At 49.4% G+C, this 25,880-nt stretch overlaps 9 protein-coding genes across 9 annotated transcripts; 3 read left to right on the forward strand and 6 right to left on the reverse strand.

The window, feature by feature from the left end:
- Window positions 1-286: 286 nt before the first annotated feature.
- On the reverse strand, window positions 287-874 carry FIBRA_00136 (uncharacterized protein; the record flags this gene model as incomplete). Its single annotated transcript, XM_012322035.1, has 3 exons — window positions 287-513; window positions 588-796; window positions 852-874. 3 exons carry the CDS (start codon window positions 872-874, stop codon window positions 287-289), a joined length of 459 nt encoding a protein of 152 aa, XP_012177425.1.
- Window positions 875-1,153: 279 nt separating this feature from the next.
- On the reverse strand, window positions 1,154-2,567 carry FIBRA_00137 (uncharacterized protein; the record flags this gene model as incomplete). The annotated part of the gene is made up of 7 exons (XM_012322036.1): window positions 1,154-1,231; window positions 1,286-1,499; window positions 1,552-1,640; window positions 1,695-1,766; window positions 1,833-2,184; window positions 2,239-2,361; window positions 2,422-2,567. 7 exons carry the CDS (start codon window positions 2,565-2,567, stop codon window positions 1,154-1,156), a joined length of 1,074 nt encoding a protein of 357 aa, XP_012177426.1.
- Window positions 2,568-5,009: 2,442 nt separating this feature from the next.
- On the forward strand, window positions 5,010-8,298 carry FIBRA_00138 (uncharacterized protein; the record flags this gene model as incomplete). Its single annotated transcript, XM_012322037.1, has 11 exons — window positions 5,010-5,165; window positions 5,220-5,391; window positions 5,435-5,674; window positions 5,734-5,873; window positions 5,929-6,142; window positions 6,216-6,361; window positions 6,412-6,884; window positions 6,942-7,182; window positions 7,233-7,709; window positions 7,761-7,902; window positions 7,964-8,298. 11 exons carry the CDS (start codon window positions 5,010-5,012, stop codon window positions 8,296-8,298), a joined length of 2,736 nt encoding a protein of 911 aa, XP_012177427.1.
- A 265-nt stretch (window positions 8,299-8,563) lies between these two features.
- Window positions 8,564-11,153, reverse strand: FIBRA_00139 (uncharacterized protein; the record flags this gene model as incomplete). Its single annotated transcript, XM_012322038.1, has 11 exons — window positions 8,564-8,716; window positions 8,781-9,258; window positions 9,319-9,470; window positions 9,532-9,636; window positions 9,721-9,962; window positions 10,020-10,128; window positions 10,187-10,217; window positions 10,264-10,440; window positions 10,498-10,528; window positions 10,600-10,651; window positions 11,049-11,153. The coding sequence occupies 11 exons, from the start codon at window positions 11,151-11,153 to the stop codon at window positions 8,564-8,566; spliced, it is 1,635 nt and encodes a 544-aa protein (XP_012177428.1).
- A 265-nt stretch (window positions 11,154-11,418) lies between these two features.
- FIBRA_00140 (uncharacterized protein) lies at window positions 11,419-13,570 on the forward strand (the record flags this gene model as incomplete). The annotated part of the gene is made up of 7 exons (XM_012322039.1): window positions 11,419-11,719; window positions 12,222-12,565; window positions 12,619-12,854; window positions 12,893-13,177; window positions 13,233-13,362; window positions 13,418-13,433; window positions 13,494-13,570. The coding sequence occupies 7 exons, from the start codon at window positions 11,419-11,421 to the stop codon at window positions 13,568-13,570; spliced, it is 1,389 nt and encodes a 462-aa protein (XP_012177429.1).
- A 599-nt stretch (window positions 13,571-14,169) lies between these two features.
- FIBRA_00141 (uncharacterized protein) lies at window positions 14,170-16,117 on the reverse strand (the record flags this gene model as incomplete). Its single annotated transcript, XM_012322040.1, has 14 exons — window positions 14,170-14,190; window positions 14,251-14,403; window positions 14,454-14,462; window positions 14,525-14,686; window positions 14,737-14,762; window positions 14,815-14,853; window positions 14,915-15,022; window positions 15,074-15,195; window positions 15,251-15,257; window positions 15,310-15,486; window positions 15,542-15,599; window positions 15,659-15,736; window positions 15,799-15,993; window positions 16,046-16,117. The coding sequence occupies 14 exons, from the start codon at window positions 16,115-16,117 to the stop codon at window positions 14,170-14,172; spliced, it is 1,227 nt and encodes a 408-aa protein (XP_012177430.1).
- Window positions 16,118-18,806: 2,689 nt separating this feature from the next.
- Window positions 18,807-19,824, forward strand: FIBRA_00142 (uncharacterized protein; the record flags this gene model as incomplete). Its single annotated transcript, XM_012322041.1, has 2 exons — window positions 18,807-18,996; window positions 19,052-19,824. 2 exons carry the CDS (start codon window positions 18,807-18,809, stop codon window positions 19,822-19,824), a joined length of 963 nt encoding a protein of 320 aa, XP_012177431.1.
- Window positions 19,825-20,171: 347 nt separating this feature from the next.
- Window positions 20,172-22,913, reverse strand: FIBRA_00143 (uncharacterized protein; the record flags this gene model as incomplete). The annotated part of the gene is made up of 6 exons (XM_012322042.1): window positions 20,172-20,707; window positions 20,763-20,774; window positions 20,846-21,125; window positions 21,834-22,258; window positions 22,337-22,483; window positions 22,541-22,913. 6 exons carry the CDS (start codon window positions 22,911-22,913, stop codon window positions 20,172-20,174), a joined length of 1,773 nt encoding a protein of 590 aa, XP_012177432.1.
- A 1,037-nt stretch (window positions 22,914-23,950) lies between these two features.
- FIBRA_00144 (uncharacterized protein) lies at window positions 23,951-25,311 on the reverse strand (the record flags this gene model as incomplete). Its single annotated transcript, XM_012322043.1, has 7 exons — window positions 23,951-24,155; window positions 24,218-24,346; window positions 24,398-24,686; window positions 24,740-24,845; window positions 24,903-25,050; window positions 25,102-25,142; window positions 25,195-25,311. The coding sequence occupies 7 exons, from the start codon at window positions 25,309-25,311 to the stop codon at window positions 23,951-23,953; spliced, it is 1,035 nt and encodes a 344-aa protein (XP_012177433.1).
- Between the last annotated feature and the right edge of the window lie 569 nt (window positions 25,312-25,880).

Here is a 25,880-nt window from a genome sequence, read left to right on the forward strand (position 1 = left end):
GTTTGCTCCCATTACATTTATATACTCTAGTAACTGTTTTGTACTGTACAACAGTCCACCCTGCTATCATATTGTAGTCGTACGCACTTGACGGGCTGTTCATTGGACGTGTCCCCTTGCTACTGTATGAGTCTGTACAATGATCCATAAGTTGTGTTTGGGGAAACAGACAGGGCCACGCAAAGACATAGTCATGAGGCTAAATGGAGATACAGTCAATGTCCACAGGGGAAGTCGTGTACAGGATGCAACTGACAACGGACGCTTACCTGGATTGCCCCTCGGTCTAACCCACAAACCGCATAGCATCGGCGTTCACATAGTACTTCGCAACCTCTCCACCCTTAGTTGATGGCGCCGCACTCGGGTCCGGAACGAGCACAAATGTCTGCGAAAAGACACGCGGTTGTCCATCGATAGATTTATTGGATGTGGCAGGCGGGTTTCCGGATGGGCCACGGCCGTGGGTGACGGTACCGGACACAGTGATAAGAAGATTCGGTGGTTGACTCCCTACGAAAGTGGAAAATGCTCAGCAGCCAAGCAAATAGAACAAGAAATTATAGACTAGCCTGGAATAGGATGACAGTCAAAACACTGCACTTCGTGTCTCGTAACTGGCATGGAGCTGATGAGATTTCGGACTCCTTCGGTCCCTTGATATGGTTTTCCATTCCATGTCAGCGCCGACGATGGACGGTAGAAGTTGGGCAGATCGTCCACGCGGGTTGGCGAGTCGTATGTACTGTAGTACAAACGCGTGAAGTGGTCAGCTGCCCGCGTTGCAATCTCGATGCTGAGGTCGACACGAGATATGAGCTTCGTAGTTGATATGGAATGGGGAAGCATACTCGTTCTGTGTGAGAGTAGACATAGTAGCTACACCGACCAAGCAATAGTTCTGCAAGTTGTGTATGCCCGGGCGCGTACAGCCACCTTGTGTGACCATGACATGAGAGTCACGCACACGGAACCGAATCGTAAGTACAAGTTAAATGAGAAACATATTCTGGCTCCGGGACCAACAGCAGAAGCATATTTGATACGATTAGAACAGTGAATAGAATAACAGAAGTATGGGTACATATTATTAGACAGTATAATACGGAGCAGAATATGGGCTGAGCTGCAGAACCTCTTTCGCTTCACTATCTCATGCCACGGTTGGCCGTATTCTTCGTTCCGACCCATTGTGTTCCGTCCCCATGCTGGCATACCATGTTTCAGGTCCCTAATGAACACGATCTCAGTCAAGCCCACTTGAGGCTGATCATTTGCAGCCTACCTTTCGATTATTGAGCCTGAGCTTCTTTATCCTCCTGGAAATCCATTCAGCCGACGTTGAACCCGTGTCCACCGCTCTCGGAGGTGCCCGGGCACAAGCCCCTGCGACGACGTGGCTGTGTTCTTTCAACGCGCGGAGGACCACAGAGTCCCGCGGCCGGGTGAAAAATGCTATTGAATACCTTTCGAAGCGCGATTGCGCGCCGGGTGGGGGCCTATGAACACCGTTACTCAAGATGTGGTAAGATGTCCAACTGTCCAACTTACATGACACGATGGAGGCTGGATTGTAGAATACCTCCGCTGAAAATTGACAAGGCGTCGCCAATGTTACAGATGGCATGTCCAGGAAGAGGCTAATGATTTCTCATGTTAACGCCAATACTGTCCGACTGAAACAACATGTGCACCTTGATGTACAGCCATTTCGGCGTTCCTGGAGGCATGACCTGTAGACCCCCAAGGCGGTTGTGTAAAAATGTCTGGAAGCGTCGATCAGCGTGTGAAGTTATGAACCACAGGGGATGACAGCTCTCGGCAAAACTAACCAGTGTCCCAAAGTCTGTATGAGCGCCTACCCCTGTTGCTGACTGGCTTGGAGGTGTCTTGATACAACGAGCCTCGCTCCCGCAAGGCTCTTCTGTGGAGTGCAGTTTGGCAAGCTCCCCGCTAGGAAGGTCCAGCTGTCGCTCAAATATAGCAAGTAACGTATTGTTGACCTCCATCGATTTTCGAACGAAAGGAACGATGGCGTCGGACATCCTTGCGTTGACCGTAGAAGGATACATGCGATGGGTTGGGAATGGCCAAGAGAGTACGTCGTCCTGCGCAATATTGAGAAATTCAACATTGTCTCGGGTTCCGCTCGCATCCGTTTGGATGGTGCCCCGCGCCTTGTACCTGTGATATTCGTCAATAATACTCCACTAACTGGATCATTCGAAGCACATATACCCAAATGAGTTGCCACTGTCGCCCTGCTCATACTTCATGAGTTCGTGCAAAGGTAAGTCGAGGGTCTCTGCACCCATGTCAAACATCAGATCGACTTCTCGCTCTACGCCATGATTTCCCAAGCTAGTTCGGGCGAAGGTCGATGTTAGACAGGAATAACACGGACGAAAGTGCGCTACTCACTACCAGAATCCTAGTTCAGTCGCTGCCTTCCAGAGTTTTGCTATTTCATTTCTATCATTGTGCTTGAGGAGCCTATAATCAACAACACAAAGTGGATGGGTAGGTACATCATCAGGGAAAGGTGCAGCTGTAGTGAGGCCAGGCATTCTGTATCGCGCTACTGCTGATATTAGAGCTGATGTTAGAACTGGGAAGGTACAAAGCCTGCCTTTTATCAGCTCCCGGGTCCCATCCGGAAACGATAGACCGTCCGTCGCGCGGACGGAAATTTAAGGCGCCGAACCTGTGCACAACAACCAGTAATCGGACTTCCCTTCCGGCATCAGTCATCTTGTGGATTCTGTGAGGGTCGTCGCCTCGCTCATGATGCTCGGATATCGTGGGTACCTAGCTTCTCATCCGGCAGCCGAAGTTCACGGGGTGAAATCGGTATAGTGTCGATCGCTCTGAAGTTGCCGGCTCCACGTGTCATTGGCGGGGATTCGTCATTCAACGGTGCCTATCAGTCGAGGTAGATTGTCGTGAGCCCGAGTACTCAACTGTACGGCAACGTCGGTATTCAATTGCCGGGCTTCGGCCTTTTCCCCTGAATTTGCATAACAAATAGACCCCGAGACCGACAGGCGCCCCGATGCGGCGAGGAGTAACAAACATGCACGCAACACGCACCCTCCAAGTCCGCCCAAACTGAATGGTATGTGGAAGCGCTCACCCTTGCGGCAATTCCACCGGTCAAGCAAATGAAGTCCCTGATTTGAACTTCCCCCAAAAGAATGAAGGTTGCCGCGGTCTGATTTCTCGTGCCAACCGCCGCACTCGGAGCCGATATTCTAGTAGCATAGTTTCTTCTGTTACAGCGTCACGAGTTGTTTTTGACTCGGTTGACTCGCAGTATACATAATGAGATATTGCAGAAGCACTATGTATGTAGAGTGAGGTTGGTCACGCAGTATGCGTAAGGTAAATGCCACTCACTTACAACCTACAACAAACTACAGATTGACCGTTCATGCGTCAGCGCTCACACTCAGCACTCGGACGGAAAATTTTTCTCGGGTCTTCGCGCAAGTCAGTAGAATGTGGATTTATCGAATACCCTTGTTTTGCGGGTCCTGAATATCTGTCCAGAGATGCATTTCAACGTGATGCTGCGCTCATGCGCCACAATCTAGGGTTTTACTAAGGCCCAACACAAGGATGATGTCGGCAAGGGTGGAGATGGCTGATCGTGGAGGGAAATGTTTCTGTATGGCATAAACGCTGCCCGGGGATGCCTGAGAAATCCGCCGAGTGGGAGATATCACGGTCCCTCGAGATGCGCTCGGAATGACGATGCCATTGCCCAACTCCGCCGCCGGAACGACCAACTGCACAGACCACCCATGTGCTCTTCTCAGCCACCGGTAAGACACGAGCGACGTGAGACTGACGGACCCGCAACGGGGTCGGGCGGACAATCGAAGCTGACCCATATGACCTTGAAAACATTCTCTTCGCGAAGAAAATTTATTCAGAGCACGTACGTGAGGTTTATGCTTCCCTTCGGGTGTCCGCACGCCTCTCCTCACCGATGCGGCAATTGTAATCGCAGGGCACGGGAACAGGATTCGGATAGAGCTTCAGACCTCAGAGCGTAGCGGGAATGTTGACCACGTCGTGATTGCAGAGATAAGTCAAATGGAATGGGAGAACATGTTCGAAAGCAGTAGACGAGCGCTATCTGTGAGCTTCTGGAAAATAAGACAGGCTCAAGGTAACCTCGAGTTCTCGGCTGGACATAGTGCAGTAGCTACCACTGGCAAGCGGAGGCCAAATCATGTCAGGTTTTTAGGCGCCTATTCGTTTGCATATCGCCGGCAATCACAGTAAGCGCTTTCTACGAAGATCTCAATATTTATTACTTCTTAAATATTTTGCCTATTCCTCAAGATCAGCTACTTATCAAGCTCAAGCTCAAGATTGAATTCCACCCTGCAGGAATATATCTGATCCTTGTCGCAAAATTCATGTTATTACATATTAGTTAGGTTATCAGCGGGATCTAGTATCTAAGTTTGACCCAAATATCAATTTAGATTCAATTGGTTTGGCCTGTCATTTCAGCTTCAATCCAGGGAGGCGGGAATCTGTACTTATGATAATATAAGTGGTTCACTTGAAGCAGCGAGGAGTTGGCGAGGAGTGCTGAGCGCCTCTGCCGCGCACCACGCCCGGCGGTCCACGTGCGGCATACTCAGGCTCGCTGCCAGGATCAGTGCGAAATTCGATCCGAGTCGACGCTCACGGCTCACCTGAATTCATAACTGAGACCTCCCATTCGACATCTATTACCGTTTTCTAAGACTACGAGGTCAATCCTCTTGGAGAACGTGACACAGCCATTAGGCAAGGTACGTACTTACCATGAAGCACGAAACGCTAGTCTTGCACTGAAGCGCCTGGATTTAGTCCATTGACCTACTACATCTTCCACGACTTCTGCCCTCGATCGCAGCTTGCCTTATTCAATAAACTTAGTGAAAGAGTAGAGGGTGTTCCAGCCTCTGTACTGGGTTCACTTGTTATTTTGCGGTCGGGCTACAAGCTTCATGTGGGAACGCACACTGCAGGATCTCATTCGAGGGCTACGAGCCAACAAGAAAGATGAGAGCAAGTTCATCTCACAAGCTATCTCTGAAATTCGAAAGGAGATCAAGAGCAAGGACATGGAATTGAAAGCAGGAGCTGTTCTGAAGCTCACATATGTCCGTTATGCAGAGTCATGATGTCTATGACAATTGCTGATGAGCCCGACGCAGCTAGATATGTTAGGATATGATATGAGCTGGGCATCATTCCATGTTGTAGAGGTCATGTCGGCTCCGCGCATTCATCTGAAAAGCGTGGGGTATCTTGCGGCCTCTCAATCGTTTCAACAAGACACGGACGTACTCATGCTGACTACCAATCTATTGAAGAAGGAAAGTCCTTGTACCTTTTATGAATTTTCAGAGCTCTAGATCTGACTTCTCAGTTCAGGACTTAAGTTCTAAGCCGGAAGATGTCGCCATAACTTTGAACGGCCTTTCACACATTGTCACTCCCGACTTGGCGCGCGATCTATCCCAAGACTTGATCTCAATGGTCAATCACTCACGTCCTCACATACGCAAACGAGCTGTCATAGCTCTGTACAAGGTATTCGTCAAGTACCCAGAAGTGATTCCTCACGGGCTGGGCAGATTGAGAGAGAAGCTGAACGATACTGATCCAGGTAGCGTTTCGAGGCGCTAGCGTATCTCCCCATTTAACTCATGAACATGTCACCCCTAGGAGTGGTTGCTGCGACTGTCAACGTTCTGTGTGAACTTGTACATCGAAATCCGCAGGACTACCTGTCTCTAGCCCCTCAATTATTCCACCTGATGACGACATCCTCGAATAACTGGATGCTCATAAAGATCATCAAATTGGTGCGGAATCCGATGATGTGATTATCTTTGAAAGCTGACAGAAGGAGTGCTTTAGTTTGGAACTTTGTCGCCTTATGAGCCTCGTCTGGTCAAGAAACTACAGCCTCCCATCACCGAACTTATATCTACTACCCCTGCTATTTCGCTACTGTACGAATGCGTCCACACATGCATCACAGGAGGAATGCTACAAAGTGCCTCGGGAAATTTGCTCGCAAGAATGTGTGTCACCAAGCTAGCAGGATTCTTGCAAGATCCCGACCAGAATTGTAAGCAATTACATTGCTCTTACTTCGTAGTCAAGCTATAATGTGCGTGACAATCACTATGCTATGTTTGTAGTGAAGTACATTGCCCTACTCGCGTTGGTGAAAATCGTCCCTACGCACTCGGAGCTAGTGGCAGAGTACCAAGACATGATACTATCAAGTGTCGATGATCAAGATGTCAGTATACGTATGAGGGCATTGGATCTTTTATCTGCAATGGTGAGCACAGTGCAATCGTCATCGCGAAGATTCCTGAAGCCGTACCACAGGCAAGCCGTAACAACCTCCAGGCTATCATTCAGCAACTCCTCTCACATCTAGTCCGCTCAGAATCCTCTGCCCTTCCATCGGCATCGCAGTCCTTGTCTCAATATAGATCTACAACGGCTGCGGCTATTCCGAAATCCACCGGTTCACCTTCACAGTCTCCAGCATACCGCCTTACTCTATCCCAGAGAATATTGTCTCTTGGATCTCAAGATACATATACCAATGTACTTGACTTCGAATGGTATCTCTCGGTTCTCGTCGACCTAGCATACGTTGCAGGTGCCGATGTGGGCTCACAAATTTGCGACCAATTAGTGGATATAGCTGGACGTGTGAGAGCTGCGCGACGATATGCGGTTCAGCTCATGGTGAAAGTCTTGACAGATGATTCATTCTTGGGAAATGTATCGGAAGAGGGCAATTGTGCCGAAGTGCTTTGGGCGGCAGCGTGGATATGTGGCGAATATTGCGGGTGAATTTCCATCTCGTTGTGACAGCTCGAAGGCTTCAGTGCTAATACTACTCTTAGCGAATTGGCGGAGCCTCAGAAGCTCATTACCTATCTTCTTCATCCAGGCATCACCGCGCTGGGTCCCGAGACGCTCGCTGTCTATATTCAAGCCGCTACAAAGGTTTTCGGCTATTGGGCCGCTGATCTGACAGAGCGATGGGATACCGATGACCAGCCGAAAGTGAGGAGCATCGTTAATTTGATGCTCGATCGGCTGGGCGAATTTTCCACACATCCTGCTATCGAAGTCCAAGAAAGGGTTAGTCTCAGGTATTTGACGATGCGATAGCTTGGTTGATCCACTTTCAGGCCGCGGAGGCGTTCAATCTGTTCACATTTATACGGGCTGATATGAACGTATATCGACCCACAGCCGACAATACTTCGGCGTTCTCTGACCCCTCTTCAGCAAATTTTGACTCGAGCCCGTCGGCAGAACCTAACTTTCCCAAGAGCCTCTTCCTTATCCGTCCTCTTTTCGCGGCTTACGAACTAAACGCAGTCGCATTGACTGCACAAGCGAGCATCGCCATTCCTGATGGACTCAACCTTGATGCATGGATTGTATCACCTCCTATAGATACTGTGGAAGCGGGTGAGCTGGACGATGTGGAGCCAGCTGAAGAAAGGAGGAAAATGAAGAGCAGAAAGGGCAAAGAAAAGGACAATAGCGGCAAAAGAAAGAGCAAGAAGAAGGCTGTCGGGGATACGGAAGACGAAGTTATTGTTGGCACGTCTACTCCGTATACATTCGAAACCGAAAAGGAGCGTACAGAACGGGAACGCGTACGTTCGCAGAGAGTATCATATCGGATGCGGTTTTGACGGTGTTCACAGCGTAAAGCGGAGCGGCTCGAGCGGCTTCGAGACGACCCTTACTATCTCATCGATGACCGGCCGTCATCAACCAAGCCAAATACCAACGATGTGGACGCAATACCCGTAATAAGACTGGACGATCTACCACCCCTTCCTCATTGTAAGTTATAAGATGATATCTGTTTGTCAATCACGAAGTTATTTTTGATATTGCGAAACAGCTGGCCCTCAGCTGCCCAGTCTACGACAGAGCTCTTCTCAGACAGTACCACGCACTTTCGACATTGACAGGACAGGAGAGATGCCAGAGGCAGTTCTCCCGGCACCCGCTCCTGGAACGACACCGAATAGCAAGGCAATGACTAGCCCCGAGCAGGATGGTGCGCAAGCTGTACACACCGCATCATTCTTCCCACCGTATGAGATAGAGGACGAAATCCCGCGCACAGCAACACCGCCGCCCATCAAAGTTACCAGAGCAAAAAAGAAAGGGGTGACTAGCGGGAGGAAGAAACGGACACAGAAAGTCGATAGCGCTAGTCCCTTGGCCGAGTAACAACAGCATGATTATGCAGGATAAACTGATTATTTGTACGCTATCGATATGTGCTATGGTATATGATGTGCTTGGAATTGCAATGGGTCACAAGAGGTGCACGCGTGGTTATACAACGAGACATGAGATAGAAGCTGCATGACTAGATATGCGTGTCGGACGATGGAGCGCTGGAAGACTGGGTGTCCGATAGGAATAGGAAGACCAACCGGGGCAATGAATATTGGAATGACAAAATGCAAGCCGAGCCGCTTGGACTGACCACTCATCGGTCATCTTCCACATGCTCGACTGAGTCTACAATCTCGTTTATAAGTTCCATAGTGACACCGGGGATTATGCGTTCGGCTTCGGTGAAGGCCCGCTGAAGAGCGCTGAGAGCAACGCGTGCTTCTTGAGTGGACACACGCGGAAACAACTAGGATGGTGAGGTGAATTGTCATCGCCCGCGTTGGCCCGATGTCAATGGTGCATGCACTTACCGATGCGATTGCGGGTAGTACCACGGAATCAAGCATTGTGGTATCAGGCAGCTCATCGTCAATAGGAGTCCCGTGATTGGGGATTCCTGTCGCTGGAAATCCATCTCCGTCTGGATCCTCGTAGTCATCGTCGTATTCATCAGACGGCTGCTGAGCGATGCTAGCTGCAGTACCATTCCGGATAGTGGCCTGCTGATCGAACTTCTTGGGCGTAGGTGGAGCGGACGGTGGTAGGGGCGGAAGCTCCGCTTTCGGGTTGACAGATGTTGTCAGCGAAGAGCCTAAAGTCTCCTTGCGTCCGCCCAACAGCGTGGAGCCCGAGCTTGTTGAAGAAGAATCGTCGGAACGCGTAGTACCATTGTTCTCCCATGTAAGTGGTGGGCCGGAAACCTGGATGGGATTGTGTTGTGCACGACCAACGGTTGCAGCATGCCGGACAGTACCAAAATCCCAGAGGTCTTCGGGATCGCTATTGGTACTGATGTGAGGCATGATTTAAGGTTAGAAAAGGGCTGGTAGGAAGGAGAGTAGTACGCACATATCCTCGATGTGCTGCCGTTCTTCCTCCTCCACTCTCTCTCCACCCTCGGCTTTCCATCGCTCATGCCTTTCGATAAGCTCGGTGAGATAAGACGTCTTCTTAGCCATACGGACAAATTTATGTTTCAACAAATCGCGCGCTGTTGGACGCTGTTTGAATATCAATCATAGAATCAGTATCAATCCATTGGATGAGAGATATTCATCATACATCACGGGGATCGCGCTGAAGACAGTACGCCACAAACTCCCGGAACGTCTTGGAGAATGGTCCTTCCAACGACGGCGGTGAATTTTTGGGAATCAAAAAGAGCACCTGATAGAGTATGCAGTTTAGCAAATACTGAACATAACAACCCTCGCCCGTATATGCCAGAATCTGTGAATGACTATAGCGCACCTTCATCGGATGAAGTTCTGCGTAAGGCGGCTCTCCCTTGGCTAACTCGATGGCCGTGATGCCCAAACTCCAAATATCTGCTTTATGGTCATACCCACTTTGCTTGATAACTTCCGGTGACATCCAGTAGGGTGTCCCGACGAACGTGTTCTTCTTTGCTGAAAGCGTTCCAGATAGCTGGCCAGATACACCAAAATCGGCCAATTTGACATCGCCGTTAGCAGATAGAAGAATGTTCGCAGCTAGATCGTAGAGATTCACTGAGAAGTGTCGTCACCTACGGTAGTCTCCAGACCCACCCTTAATATCTCGATGCAACTTTCCCTCTGTATGCAAGTAGTCCAACCCTCTGAGAAGTTCTCTAACGATGATCGCAATGTATTCTTCGCGAAATACCCCGGGTTTCATCTGCTCGTGTACACAGATGAAATACAGCTTTGATTGTACGAACTTGAGAAAAACTAACCAAGTCGGAACATGAGCCTCCAGAGCAATATCTGCGGCCAGTTATCAACTAAGTCTCATTCCAGTGACAGAACTCACTCCATGACGATCCACAGATGCGACCCTTTGAGATACGACCCGTGATACTTTGTAACATGAGGAGAATCCAGCTGAGAGAGAATCTGAATTTCCTGCTGAATATCCTCTATCTCATCTTCGGCGCTTTCAAGATCAATAATCTTGATAGCTACGGTCTTCTGTGTTCTCTTGTCGTAGCTATCGAGACAAATGATGAAGCCAGGTTCATTTCAGCATGTGCAACACGAGACGTACCCCTTGTAAACCTCTCCGAAAGATCCTTTGCCTGTTAGGACGTGTCTGAGCCGAAGCCATTGCCCGGAGAAGAATATCTTTCACTGCAACTCCGTCACCTACCGATTCTATCTTGTTTCACGTAAAATTCTTCCGGATCCTGGCGGTGCGAGTCCTGCGCACGAATTGAAGTATCCGCTGCATCGGCGATCGGCACCCACAATAATAGTGGCTGAACTCACCATCTTTCGATGTCCTTAGTCCCAGGTATGACGCGAGTATGTGGTACTTAGATCGTGTATAAGCAAGCCTGCGGGTTAGCTGCAGTCGGCAGGTATACACACAACACCGAGAGCAGGTATGCAGAGTCAACACGGTAAAGCAAAGAGAGCGGCCACGAGACAGCAAGTAAAATACTACTCGAAGGTCGTGTTGGATGAAGAGAGCGGGCTCTGCCAATGGCAGTCAGCCGCCAGAGGGCCTATCGTTACCATATCGTATCCAGAACGCGACCGAGGACCTCGGAACTCCAATCATCGTAACAGCAATCGTCGTCAAAGTCAAACACCAACGGTGCTGCCCTTCCCGTCAACCTTGGCGATCTGAGCAGGAAGAGACAAGGGTGAGACGGTGATCCAGCCGTTATATGCTGTGTGCCGTGGATCACCCAGACTCATCTCGCTGGACCACACCCGCTAGAAGACAAGAATATACACAGGGGTGTCCAGGGGTCGTACCGATGAAACATTGCCATCGGTCCTGATCCTTTCTTCATCCCAGTAACCTTCATAAGGTTTACTCACGTTCACGCGTTTTGTCGCCACTTAGGCTCTGTTTCAACGTTAGATTTCTGCTTTATACATGCCAAGTCAGAAACGTGATCCTCCAACGCCAGGATCATCCACCAGTGCTCCAAAACGACCCCGACAAGATGTGATCGACATGTCTGATGATGAAGAGCCACTCGAAGTTGTTCTTGCAAAAATCAAGGCTCAAGAGGAGAGCGAAGCATTAGCGAGACAGCTTCAGCAAGAATGGGATAACCCTTCCAGTGGTTCCGGTAATGCTACTTCCTCTGATCTCATGCAACACAGCAGTACCGGTACCGAAGAAAGTGACGAGGCCCTGGCTAGGCGTTTGGCGAAGGAATGGGAGGTGATGGATGCGGTTACGGCCGACCTTCTCCACTCCTCAGAAAAGCACTCGCCCTCATCGTCTACATCTATCAAAAGCGAAGCTTCAAGTATACAACGAGTTGCTACCGTTCCGACTGCCCAACTTGAGGATCATAGGGCCTTGTTTACTGCAGAAAGGAAATGTGTGTGTGGCACAACACTTCCGTCTCCAAGGGGCTATGTGAGATGCCCGTTCACATCATTTACACTTGTTTCTAACCAGTCATTATTTTTTTTGCTATTCCAAGGTAACTTTCTCGACGCAGTCACCCCCACCGACCCTCTTAAATCTCCTACACGTACCGTGCAATTCATGCAAAGCTAATCATTGTCGTGGTTGCTTGAAGATTGTACGTTGTCCCATCAACTGTAAAGGCCAAGATGGGAAGTGCGCTGCTTTGTCCTGTTGTGCTGAAGGTCGCGCCGTAGCTCTCTTTGAAGCTCTGGGTGGGTTCGATCGTGTATACCTTGGTGAGCGTGCCATATCGGAAGCCTGAGCCAAAACTGCCTCAAATGGCAAGTCACGCTGTTTCGCAACTGTGGGTCCTGACGGCACTGGGTATTCTATAGAGTCGAGATATAGCGCAGGTCGCGGTAAAGGTAAAGGTGCAAGTACGAATAATTCTATTCTGAAGAGATCGAACCAGCTTGCCTCCCACTGGGATGAAGTTGTTGTCCGTGCGCTGCAGACGATCACGGACCTTCTCCCTTCTCCTTATTCTAGCTCGCCCCAGATCTATGATATGGTTCCTCATGCTTCTGTCGCTGCCTTGCTCTTGGGTTCTCAGCTACCCAATTTACTTGGTGATCTGTTGCGTAATGACTCTGTGACGGACTGGATCGTGCGTATGGAAATCTACCATGCTATGCTTGCGTTGTTGCGGCGGTTAGCGGACTGTGAATTAACCATAGAGGTACAGTTGTGCTGTGTTTCTATATATATCAATCATAACGAATCTGTTTACAGGTTCTAATCTGCCAGAGATGGGAACTTGAGAGGAGCTGTGGTTTGGAAGACTGGATGTGGGGTGATGGCGAGATTCTCTGGGAAACCACTAGATCTGACAATGGTAGCCCAGGACAACTTGTCCCAGCCTCTCCACTCTATGTGCACTTCAGGAAGCTCACTAGACAGTGTGAAACATTCCTTTCAGGGGTTTCCAGTATGCTTGAGATGAAAAGCAACGAAAACGAAGATGTGCGGTCAGCGGTATTCAAAAGGCTTTTGAAAAATCTATTAGAGATTTAAAGGGCAAAAGTCGAGGCCCATCTATTGTATCAGAGAGGACTTATCAGCAGGAATGCGATCGGCTGGCATTCCAGCATATCGCTCTGTCACGGGAAACTCTAGATGGTAAAGGATTAGTATATCCAACTTTCAATTATACCCAGGAAGTGACTAGCACTTCGTCTGCGACTAGAAATCCGAAGGATAGGCTGCATTTGATCAAGGAGCTGGCGGTCATGGCCACCAGCCTTCCTCCTGGTGTGTGGATGCGTGTGGATGAGGTGCGCAACGATGTAATGTGAGTATGCGATCTGTTTGCCAGAATACAGTTTCGCTGACATTCACATCACCAGCAAATCTATGGTTGCTGGCCCTGAAGGAACACCATACGCAGGGGGACTCTTTGAGTTCGATTGTTTTATCCCGTTAGAGTATCCTGTGAAACCACCTCTTATGCACTTGCGCACTACCGGCGGCAGCACAGTACGGTTTAATCCCAACCTGTATGCTAACGGCAAGGTCTGTTTATCGCTGTTAGGGACCTGGCCTGGTCGGTGAGTTTCCAAAACTCTTCTTTTGAGGGTGATAATGAGTTCAGTAGCCCTGAGGAACAGTGGTCTTCGAAATCGACTTTATTGCAGGTGGTCGTGTCGATCCAGAGCATGATATTGGTGGACCTGCCCTATTTTAATGAGTGCGTCACTCATTCCTAATTAGCTTGGAGTATGTCATAACTTTATCGGCGAATAAGGCCTGGCTACGGGCAAGCAAAGCCGGATCATCAGCAGAGCATTGCTTACAATCGCAATATCTCAAAGCAGACTGTTCGTTGGTCAATGATAGAATGGCTGAAAGATGAACACATGGGATTTGGGCTGTACGCTACTCCATGTATAACGCAGCAAAATGTGTGTCTGATAGAGTACGCTTCACAGGACGTCATAGCCTCGCACTTCACTATTCGCGGCGCCAAAATCCGGAAATGGTCTGTCACGAAATACGTCCGTAGAGCGGGGTTCGTTCTCAATCCTTGACACTTGACAACAGCATAGATGCATGGGCGACATCCAAGCCCGCTATTCGACGATACACCGTCAAGTCTACCGCCAGCGCAACGTCACCGGTGGAAAATGTGAGACCGTTCAATTCACAGTTGGATCTACTAGCCGAGTACGATAAAGGTATCAAAAGACTCCAGGGATGGAAAAGGGTGTAGCGCAACGTAAGCACTGAACTTTGCATATAGGTGGATTACAGCATATTGTACAAAGCTTGGTTTACGGCGCTGGCTTAGACGTATTTTCGGTGTTCCTGTAAAAGAGTATTGTATCAGCACAGCCACATTCTTTGCACAAAAGTGAATAGGCCTACAGGTGCATGCGTCGTTTCGTGGTCCACGTGCACAAATGCCCGCTCAACATTGGGTAGCACCTCAATCTTGTCCTGCAGCTGTTGGCTGATGTCATGCGCCTTCCAAAGTGGTGTACTTGCGTCCATGACAATGTCAATCTCTACATAAAGATCCTGCGGTGGGGAATGAGGATGATTTACGAGCCAACATTGATCGCACATACCGGACCGCTCTGCGCACCAACAAATCGGCGTAATTAGAATGGCACGACTGTATGCGCAAAGGAATGCATACATGATATGCGCGAACGGTGTCCACCTTCTCGATTTCATCACTAAATGTCATCGCCTTGTACACTAGCAGCTGAATAAATTCGCGCGGCGCAGACTTGCCCGCAAGGAGCCCAAATTGCTGGTAAATGGTGCACCCCCACGCGAGCATCACACCAACGGTGATCTGCACCAGCTGTCAGAACATAGTGAGGGAAATGGAAACAAAGATGGCACCATAATTGCACCCATGGGATCCAACCCTAACGGTCTTGTTATGAGACATGAATTAGATTACAGTAAGACAACGCTTACACCATGCCCATTTGCTACCGCCGGCAGACATAAGTAAACCTGTGAGAAAGATCATGAATGAGATTACACCAACGGGGTTAACAGTACAACCTTTGCTTACCAAAACCATTTACGAAGATATCATTGCGATGATCTTCCCACAAGATGTGGACCTGGCTAGATTGCTTTCGGAGGGAGAGGCAATAAAAGAACAGCATTAGCTTCACTCCTATAAGACAATTGTCAAACACGAAAGAACTATGGATGGTGATACGATTACCGAGAGCTGCCCCTACGGCAACGATAGAAGGGATGTGAAAGCTGTCTGTGTCACTGCCGCTCTTGTGGGAGATGATTTCCTGTACGGATTCCACCACTACAACGAGATTTACGGAACTCATCCTGGGAAGTTCGAGAAATTGGAGACGGAAAGTAGAGCATGTGTAATGAAACCTACAGGAAACCTACGAAACATCAGATCGTGCACGATTGGCACAAATGCCCACGAGTACTCACCGTAAACGATGTTTCCAATCGTTTCGAGTCTTGAGCCACCCACTGGCCATTTATTATGGTCAAGAGACAATGCCTTCTTGTGTAGTAAATAGAGTACGACGTTGCTTCCAAAATCAAATACAGAATCGACGGAGGTGGCGATAAGTGAAAGGGAAACGGATGAAATGGCACCGTATACTGTAGCGTTATGAGGCGCTACGTCCACATATGAACGTCATAGAATAGAACATACGCTGGAGAATGCAGAGAACGAAGTTCCCAATGAGACTTGCCCAAACTGCGATTTTCACCTGAATTCAAGGCGTGAGGATGTGAGAAAAGTTCAAAGCAAGGAACCAAGGAACCACACAGGTAGTCGAGACGTCTCTTCCTCAACCCGTGCTTCCTCTGTATGCTCTTCGAGAGTTTTTAACAGCGATGTGATTAACTGCAAGTTCGGGACATTATAAAAAGTCAGACAGAATTAAGCTCATGAACTGTAATACCCACGTCATTTTGCTTGCGATGGTATGTCTCGAGCTGCTTCCCCGACCTCTTCCTCCTGTATGAAGCCAATTGTTCGTCCGTTGAAATTCCATTGCGGAAGGCATATGGGTCGGGCTGAACAGCGACTACAGAACCCGTACTGCGGGCGACCTCGACGTCCTTGCGCTTCGAGCCGAGTACCGTTGTGTTGGCTTGATGCTATTCATGGCGTAAGATTTTCTGCCTGAAAGAGCCGCGGTCGCCTACTCACCGGGGAGGGTGAATGCTGCGCTGCGCCAGCACGGACGTGCAATGAATACTGTTCTGTTTCTACGATGACCATGTCTTCAAGGCGACTGGGGGTTTGAGTAGGTGGCGCCGAGAGAGCGGTACGTCCAAGACCCGTTGTGCTGGATCCGAAATAAATCTCGCTGATCGTATCTCACTACCGACGAGGAATTCTGCAACCGCGCCCAGTTCTACGAAGTCTGTGGCCGGAGCTCAGCGTCTGAAGAAAACGAATGGATAAGGTGCAGATGGAGACGAGAATGCGTAGAGCAATGCTCTCCAACCGTTGGGAGTCCGCTCCAAGTCCGCTGAAGGCGTCTCTTGGTAGTGCCACAGTGCCGCCGTGGGCCGAGCTAGACTAGGCTAGACTGCGTCCAAGCTCCTTGGCTTGGCTGATCTCCCCTTGAGATCGAGGTCTTTGCGTTTGTGTCCTTGGAGAGTTGCGCAAATAAGTAGTCATTTTTGAAGAATATGCTTTCAGTGTCACCAGCGCCGGAGTGCCGCAAGAGCGGCAATTCAGCCGAATTCAAACTTCGATCAGTCGAAGGCCCGAAGCTTGAGCGCTCGAACCGGCCGCCGGAGCCAACTCGGCTTCTGGCTGAGAAGTTTTGGTTACGGCCATGTTGTCTGTCCTGCTGCTGCTCGGATTTCTCATGTAAATTTGTGGCTCTTCTCTTTGGAAACGCGATTCTCATCAAACATTTCTAAAGCTTTGCTGCTCTTGCATGGTGCATGATTTCTTCATGCTTGGGCAGAACCTGTCTCGACGGTGTTCGTGAACTATGGAACATGTTGATTTTAAGTGGGCAGTCCACTACCCGTCCAACTCAGTGGCGACGCGGTGGCGGCAGGAACTGGGATGATTCCGCGGAACTTTTTGAGATGGAATACCGAGGACAAGGAAGAGCGGGGTAAGAGATAGAAGTCTGAGTCGGCTAGTACGTGTTTATATTTGCGTCTCTATCGCTATCTCCCATATTCAAATGCAAGTTTGCTTACTTGCTAGCACCTATTCACTATTCTGGAAACTATGCAAGCCAGGCAGTTATGCCACCTCTGTCATCTTGCTGCAGCTCTTGTGCGTTTGTTCAAGCCATGATTTCCCTCCTTTCGCTCGCTTGGAGCTGTATTAGACGGGTAGTCGCATTTTGGAGCTGCATAACAGCTTGCTATGACGCTGACTCCCAGATTGTGTACGCTTTGTATCGCTTTCATAGCCGTCTAGATTTGGCGCATGGGTATATATACTCTCTTTTGTGAGATGTTCTGCAGCAACCGCCCCTTAGAGCTCGTGGGTTACTTCATTTGAAGTCCTCGCTAGTTCTTTATCCAGCCCAGCAAGCGGCACTGGTTGCCCGAATATAGTATTCCATGTGCTATTGGTGAACATTGCTATCTTATGTCATAAGAATAATCTAGCTTCTACTTGGGCTGTAATGCAGCGTAGCTCTGGCATGGTGAGTCGAGGGCATGCACAGTCCCGTTTACTATTTGATATTCCATTTGGCCTACCCTCTGTGATAGTTACAGGTGAATTATCCCCTCTTCTCCAAAAGCGAGGCATGCGTTCAATGATGGACGAGATTCGACTTCATGAAGACTATAACACAAGAAAACCCCCCGCTCTGTCTGACACGGAACCCGTCGGAGCCTTCTGTGCGGTTGGCCAATTTCCTGACCGACGGCTGAGAATGCTCATCTTAATGGTGGATACATTCAGCATCACTGAAGTCTCTTGGATATATTCGACACTAACGCCGTCTACACCGCGATACTAGCCTCATTCTGGATGAGTAGTGTTCGTGGGACGGCATAAGGTCGCTCGTATGTTCTTCCCATTGCAAATGCGACGGAATGAGCATCGATATGACGAGTATATGACGAGTATTGTTGCGTACCAAATGCGCAGGCTTAGCTCAGCTTATGAGGTATGTCGATGTTCACTGAATCATAGGGCAGTTGCGCTAAGGGCGCACCCGAGAATGGCGCATCTGGCCATGATGCCGCACCGCAATCGATATGACGGCGAGTCCACAGGATGGGATCAAGCATGTCCTAGTTAATATGTTGGAGGTGCGCCTCTTATATTGTTATGTGGTTCGTTTAAGAGTGTGCGACGTGGCCGGGCGGCTGGTAGTACGTCAGCTGTCAGTGGGATGTCGATAAGGTACAGGGGTTCTTGGATGGCGACAAGCTCAGAGTCTGTCGTGTTGTGTGAGCCGGTCCAGTGGCCAAATTTACTCGCCCTTTGAGTTGAGACGTTGTGCTCTATTGCTGAGCTCTTTGTGCGCAGACTGACATCCTTGTCCTTGGCTTGAAATGGCATCCACGAGCCCAATGCTCTCAATGTATCAAGGCTGGTGAGACGCGGTCACATGTTCTGTCTCTTTGACGTGTTGATCGCAAGCTTGTTCCCTTCAGCAGAATCCTTGAGAGCTCAAGACTATCCTTCCCTTGTTTGTTATTGGTCTGAATTGAGACTACTCTCCGCATTTATTGCCAGGGGATTCGTATGTCAGGCAGTCTGCTCGCGTGTTGGATGTCTGACCATGGTGCGAGACCAGCGCGACAGCGTCAGCCGCTCTTGTCAGCCAAACCTGCCCTTGTATAAAATATCGTCCACCTCGTAGGACATCCCTCAGCTCTCTAACTGTGACCACGATCTTTTGACGAGACTCCTCAGTCATAGTGCTATCGTATTGTTATCATCTTGCTGTCGCCTCTCCCATCCCTAGTGTATGATCATGAAAATCACACCAAGCTCTTCTCTTCTTCTCGCGACCCTTGCGATCTCTTCATCCTCCTCGAGTCTTGCGGCGCCCACCGAACAGCCCCACGAGCATGCGCTTTCTAGCTCCTCAAGTACGCAGCTGTCTAGTCGACAGGACTCGATGAACATCCAAACCAGAGGCGGCGGTGCGCAAGTGGAAATGCGTATGTGGTCGCTTTTTACGTTTCTTCCATTCAACTAATCATGTTGAACCGCAAGATGGCCAACGCCCTGAATCAGTGCATCCCCACGATGAACGGCCTCGCCCCGATCTTGACAAGCGCGCAACCATGGGTGGAACCCTAACGGACGTTTTGGGGGCCATACCCGTTATAGGAGGGCCTCTCGTCGAATTGGTCCAATCGCTTGTTGGTTCGGCTGGTGAAAGCGCCATATCTCAGGAGAGTATAGATAAGGTGCAGCAGGTAATCCAAGCCATCGGAAGCGCATCGCCTCCCCTCAACGGTAGTTCGGTCTCACGGAACGCTGCACGGGATGACGCCACTCCTAGTGCGGTCTGGCCGTCCAGTACTCAGTCGTTCGCGGCATTAGAGATGCCCGCCCCTCCTGTCAGTCCGCCTGTCTCACCCCCTGCTCCTCTTAGTCCTCCCGGACTTCCTGTCAGTCCTCCCGGTCCGCCCGTCTCACCTGGCAGTCCTCCCGGTCCGCCCGTCTCACCTGGCAGTCCGCCCATCTCGCCACCGATGCCGGTGAATCCTCCCAATACCCCTGTGGCGCCAGGACATCCTGCAGCTCCTGCAGCTCCTGCAGCAAAGGATGTTCCCGTTGATAGTCAGCCTCCCACACAAGACCAGTCTCCGTGCATGTCGCCCAACTCGACCAACGGTACTGCTGCAAAGTTCGACTCTCAGCCGACCGATGGAGGCGATGCTCCGCCGTTGTTTGCGTCGTCGACTGCGAACGGTACATCCTCTACTAGGAACGGGGGATCGTCCACGGTGTTTTCCTCTTCCACGAGTGTTGCCTACTAGCCCCATGACTGTGCTACAGGCCGTTTCCAGAGACCAATTGTCATGTCACACCAGATTTCATAATATCTCGAATATAATTACACCGTTGTTGTGTGCATACATGAGGCAGCGGCTGACGGAACACCAACGAGCCTTGGCCAACTACTCAACATACCAGACAAATCGACACGTTAAGGGAACAACTGACATGGGGCGTATCATTGTGTATGTAACTAGCTACAACGCGACGGAAGCAACGACAACAAAACGACTTGTGCGACATAAAACTAAACCAGGCACATACACGGGGTCTACAACTGCTAGTGTTACAGACGATGAAATCTGAAAGAGAGAGAAAAGACCCGAACTTATGACAGAAAAGAAAGACGAGGACGCATACGGGACCAGAAATTATCCGGGCCGGCACGACTGAGCTTCTCCTTCCGCTCCTTCAGTCCATTCTTTACGTAGGTCCACCAAACATAGTGAGATTTGTCGAGGATAAGGCACTTCTTGAGCTCATCCCAATCTCCCTCCATGGGCGATGCGAGAGCCAGTGCATCGAGATCGGCATCTGATCTGAATCCCAGTGAGATCAACTCTTGCGCGAAATGAGCAGGCGGGGGAGACAAGCTAGGGAGGCTTCTGAGGAATGCATCGACCGCCGGGGAGAAAGCATGTTTGGCATCCGTTGTATTGTTTGATAAATCCGGCTCGAGCTGAATGTCGCTCGACGATGAACTAGTCGATTCCTGCACTTCTTGGAGAGGAATAACAGGGGGTGGCGGGGTACGCATCTTCGAGAAACGCTGCGTTTCTGCATGCTTCTGGACAATCGGGGGACTTTGTGCTTTTACTACGGGATCACTTGAAGGGGGGTCAAAATTATCCGGGTACTGGAGTTCTGTGCTGCGTAAATCATGTTGATTCATTCTCAATGGTTTGAATTGCGGCATTACCTTCGATCAAGTCTGCATTTTATAAAAGGAAGGCATAAGTGAGATTTTTGTCAGACAATATGCTTTGGTATAAAGTATCTCACCCATCTCGATACTTTCAGCGGCGGAAGGAACCACTACATCATCGAAGCTCCCGTCATTGAGGTCCCCCTCCAGCTTGATGGACACCTCACCCATTTCCACATCTTCGGAGTCGAGAACCTTCCCGAAGCCCAAGAATTGGATTTTATCGTCCTCAGTCAAGGCTGACGGCTTTCGTGGTCGATTGATGCGGAGTACTAAGGCCTCTGGCCTTTTATCTGAAGCTCCCGGTAACTGCGGAATGTTGTTATGGATGCCACTGCATCCACCCCTCGCATGATTCTGTGGATTGATTAGTGAGCGCGCATGCAACGGTAAAAATGGTACAAACTTGTAAATCACGGGGTATTTCAAATGGTGCATCGCAGTGTATACAGTAGAATACTCCTGTTGCGGTACTACGGCGTATATGCACCTGCTCACCACCTCTGTATGAGACTCTGCAGAATTTTTGGTGAACACGTTGATGATGTGCTCTGATGGGCTCGTCGAGGGTACCACACAGATAACAGTTAGGTAAAGGACTGAAGGATATGCCCCAATTCGACCATGAATCATGGGCCTCGAATAGTAGTAAACATAACTCACCGCTTGAAGGATGGCATATTCGATCCAGCCGTCTAAGGACGTAGTTAGCTAGTCCAAGCTGCGAAGATAGATGTCCATCAGTATGCTCCCTTACCAGTCTCCGCCGAGTCCCCACCATCCTGGAATCACCTTGTCTGAGGCGACCGTTGCGGTCGCTGTCGGAGAAAGCCCCTGTGTGGCGTGCATGGCGTGCATGGAACGCGGATCGATGGGCTTCCACATATGGACCGTTCAAGTTGCCGTGGGATCATACTATCGGCGCGTCATCGCGCATGTAGACATCAATTCAGTCACTATGTACTCTTTGAAGCTCCATGTATTATCACGGACACCGCGACTGACCAAGGATCGAGGCCAAGGAAAGCAAACAGATCATCCGTGAACTTGAACCATTCAGCATACATCTGACAAGTGAGTCGCACGAGCCTCTAAACCGTTTTTCACCATCATCCACTGAAATATAGTCACGTTCCTAGTCATCAAGAATTCCTTCAGAACATCCCACTGGTCCTGCAGAGTGCAGAGAACATCCAGATCTGCATCCGTTTTCACGCCGAACTCATAAAACGCGTCTTTCAAACAAGCCTGCGGCCGCTTCAGTCCGCTCAAAAATGCGCTGACCTGACATTGACTGGTCGAGGCGGTAGGTATTGTAGGTATTGTAGCTGAGGAAGGTTTTGATGCCACACTAGGCGGTAACTCCCGCCCTTTGCCTTTAAATGCGGACGCGTAGGTGGCAGCAACAACAGGGTGGACACGCTCGGAAGATGGGTCGAGAGGCAATCGTGGGCGCCCATCATGAGGTCGACCGGCCGCGGCAGATCGTTCTTGAGGACAATAAGGAGAAAAGCGTCGTGGAGAATTCACGCTGTGGCGCGGCCGAGGAGAATTTGTGTAGGACTTACGATCGGCTCCTGACGTACGAGATGGAGCGGCACGGAATAGCACTTGTGATGCGTCCGGACCCGCAGCTTCTTCATAACTAGGTGGTGGTTTGGGGCTCATGATATTGAGCTGCGATTGCTCATCTTGGGATTGCGAACTCAAACACTCTACTGAGTGGAGGGTCATGACGACTCACACAATAGACACAAATACGCCGTACTTACGTTCACGCTCAATCTCATCCGTATCCTCTGATTCGCTGGTGTTCCCGTCGTACTCGTTACAGAGCTTAACATCCACTTGTTCAACCTCGAGCTCCTCGAGTTTCACCTGAGGCTCTGTGATCGGTCTTTTGCGAACCGGAAGTTCGTCGACGTTGATTATGTCGCCCAATTGACCATTCAGGTATCGCGAGTCTTCACTCAGATTGTCATTGGCTTCATTCTTGATTGCATACCAAACCTCTCGCGGCCCACAATTTAGCCATTCAGAGATTTGAGACACGGTGTACTCTCTAGAGTGCCAATAATCACGAATAAGGGCGGATTTTGTTCGCGAAATCTGTGGAATTCTGGATCTGACGCCATCCGAATTCATCATGAGTCAAGGGTCGAAGAACCACGAATATTGAAGATAAACACCTGATTGGACGTGAGTGGTAGGTCACTGAACGATTGGTGGGCGTCGAAATAGATGTGGTTGTAGCTTTTCTGGACTTCGTGATCTTTGGTGTGGTAGCTATATTAGACGTCCGCCTTAGTGAAGGCTCGCCACGCCTTTGGGCAGATGCCGGACTTGTAGTAGCTGACGGTATACTTCGAGCTGAGCGTTTCTTCATGACGTTAAGGGCCGGTTTACGTGTATGTCTCTGCAGTTCATGCACCTCGTAAGCACCAACTTTATCATGAACACTGCTTGATTGGCAATCACCTGCAGACATTCCGGTGCCCGATACAATTTATTACAACTGGACAATGGAAGCACCTCGTACGTGCGTTCCTCTCGACCGTAATGTACGCGCTTTCCTCGCCGTAGAATCTGACGACGGTACTCTTTTGATGGATGCAGTGATGATATTGGCTGATGGAATTGTGTTGGACGCCGCAGCAGAATCCAGTAGGCCTTGCATGTGTCGAGTTAATCATCATCATGCATCTTTGGCCGGTGGCAATACTCACATGCTAACATCGACTATTCAGATAGCACGTTAGCTGTCCTAGTATTGAGTCGTAGTCATCACCAACTGGAAGCCTACTTATCGGTAACCGTCAACTTTGAGCTGGAGACAATATAAGAGCAACAACAATGAGTCTTTATTTATGTATGTTTCATTGCGATTCAAGCGAAAGGGACCTGGGATTCCGGCTTGTATATTCGGAATTCGCTTGGAAAATGGGAAAATGAGATATATCATAATTATGTAAATACTCGTTGGATGACCCTGTGACTGGTCTCATCTCAGACTTGGTGATGTATATAAGATATCCTCTGCCGCCTGCAGAAGCTTCAGGGTGTATCAACGAAATCACCATCCAGAAGACGTATATCAAAGCACAACGGCCAATATTGTACAATAATTTGAGCGGCTCCTTTCACGCTAGCCGAACACAATCCAAAGCGCTTACAGAGCCGTCCTAATTGTCCGCAATTTTGATTACTAGCTTGCCAACAGTCTTCCCACTCCTTGTCGTCAAATCTGATTGCGCCTCTCGGATGCCTTCGGTCGTGAATGGGTATTCCCTGAAGACATTGATCTTCAGTTTACCATCGGTAATCAGTTTGAACAGCTCCGTTCCATAGTACAGTGTTTCTTCGGGGGTCACTGTGTAATTCATGAAACTATCGACATTACCAATGATCAGTATATACGCACAGGCAATGTCGAAGAAAGAGGTACGTACGATGGACGGAGCAAAGCCAGGTTTTTCTCTACTAGCCGTAGAGGTGCGACCGGAGGCGCAGGTCCGGACGCATTACCCACGGCGACGAGAGTTCCTTTACGTCGCAAGAGTTTGAAATCATTGTCAAACCTGAAACGAAAACGTCAATGCTACTGAATTCTCAAACTTCATCGAACCTACGTGTCCTTGCCCACTCCATCATAGACAACATGCACGCCTTCGCCATTCGTAATCTCCAGAACACGGTCGACGGTGTTCTCCACTGGGTACAGAATAACATGATCTGCGCCGTGCTGTTTCGCAAGCTCCGCTTTCTCAGGCGTCGAGGTGGTGCCAATCACGATGGCACCACGATCCTTTGAAAGCTGGCTAAAGAGGAGGCCGAGCCCGCCCGCAATGGTGTGAATGAAGACATAGTCTCCTTTCTTGACGTTGTATGCCTCCGTCACGAATGTCAGTGCAGTCAATCCTACAGTAAAACGGATGAGTTATAATGCCAGCATAAATAAATATAAAGCAGACCTTGTAACAGCGCAGCACCTGCCGTTAAGAGCGAAACAGACTCGGGCACAGGATACACTCTAACCCACGATACAGACGCATACTCTGCATGTACATTAGATTGGTTCTAGCACGCGAACGTTGTAAGCAAGTTTCGATAAGGGATATTAGAAGCCAAACGCACCACTGCCACTTTGTCACCAATTTTGAACATTCGCTTCTTATATTGCTCATCCGCTAGCACCTTCTCGTCCGTAGGCAAACCAACGATAGTGCCTGATGCCTCCATGCCGAGTACCAAGGGGAAAGACTTGGCAGGGTAGAGACCCTTCCTGAATACGCATATAAGATTCTAGACGCGATAGCCCTTTGAACACACTAACCGGTAGTACGTATCGATGAAATTAACACCTGCATATTGAATCTGCAATATATTATGAATGATACGCAAAGAACGACGTCGTGCTACTACTCACCTTAACAATGACATTCCCTGGCACATGCTCAGGGAACGGAACTACCTTCTTCTGAAGTACGTCAACGTCCCCATTTTGGTCGATGGCAATTGCCTGGATAGTTTCAGGGAAGGACATAATCCCGTGTCTAGGAGGGGTCGTCGAGAGGTGACGGAAGATCTGGCCTGTTCGAACGGATGCCGCACGTTTTGTAGGATTGAGGAGGAATGAAATCATTGGCTTATCAAGCCAGAGGAATCGAGAAATGACTTTCCCTCGACACCCTCAGACACATCTTATTGGCCATTTAGTTCCCGCGAAGTCCTTACTCACCCACATTGATAAGTACTAGCAGGTGACTCATACTAGGCAGAGAAGAGGGAAGATCATGGTCCCAATGTACAGTGACAAGCAGTGGCGAAATCGATTACACTCAAATTACACCATGAAGATCTTCCGTGACGCCGTCCAAGCACTCGAACCAACAAGTAGACGCACGGACGTAGTAAACGTTGAGAATGTAATTCAACATGTCCGAGTCACACAGGCTCCTCCACCTCCCCCACCGAAGGGGCGGAGTTTCCAATTCTCCGATTTTCTGGACACTGCTAGGAGTACTGACAATACTACGATAGCAAGGCTGGAGAGGCGTTTCTTCAGAAATTCTCTTGAAGAGTTACAAACACAATCTGATCAAGAAGATTGCG

Source organism: Fibroporia radiculosa (assembly GCF_000313525.1).
Source record: "Fibroporia radiculosa TFFH 294 genomic supercontigs, scaffold31, whole genome shotgun sequence".
NCBI lineage: Eukaryota > Fungi > Basidiomycota > Agaricomycetes > Polyporales > Fibroporiaceae > Fibroporia > Fibroporia radiculosa.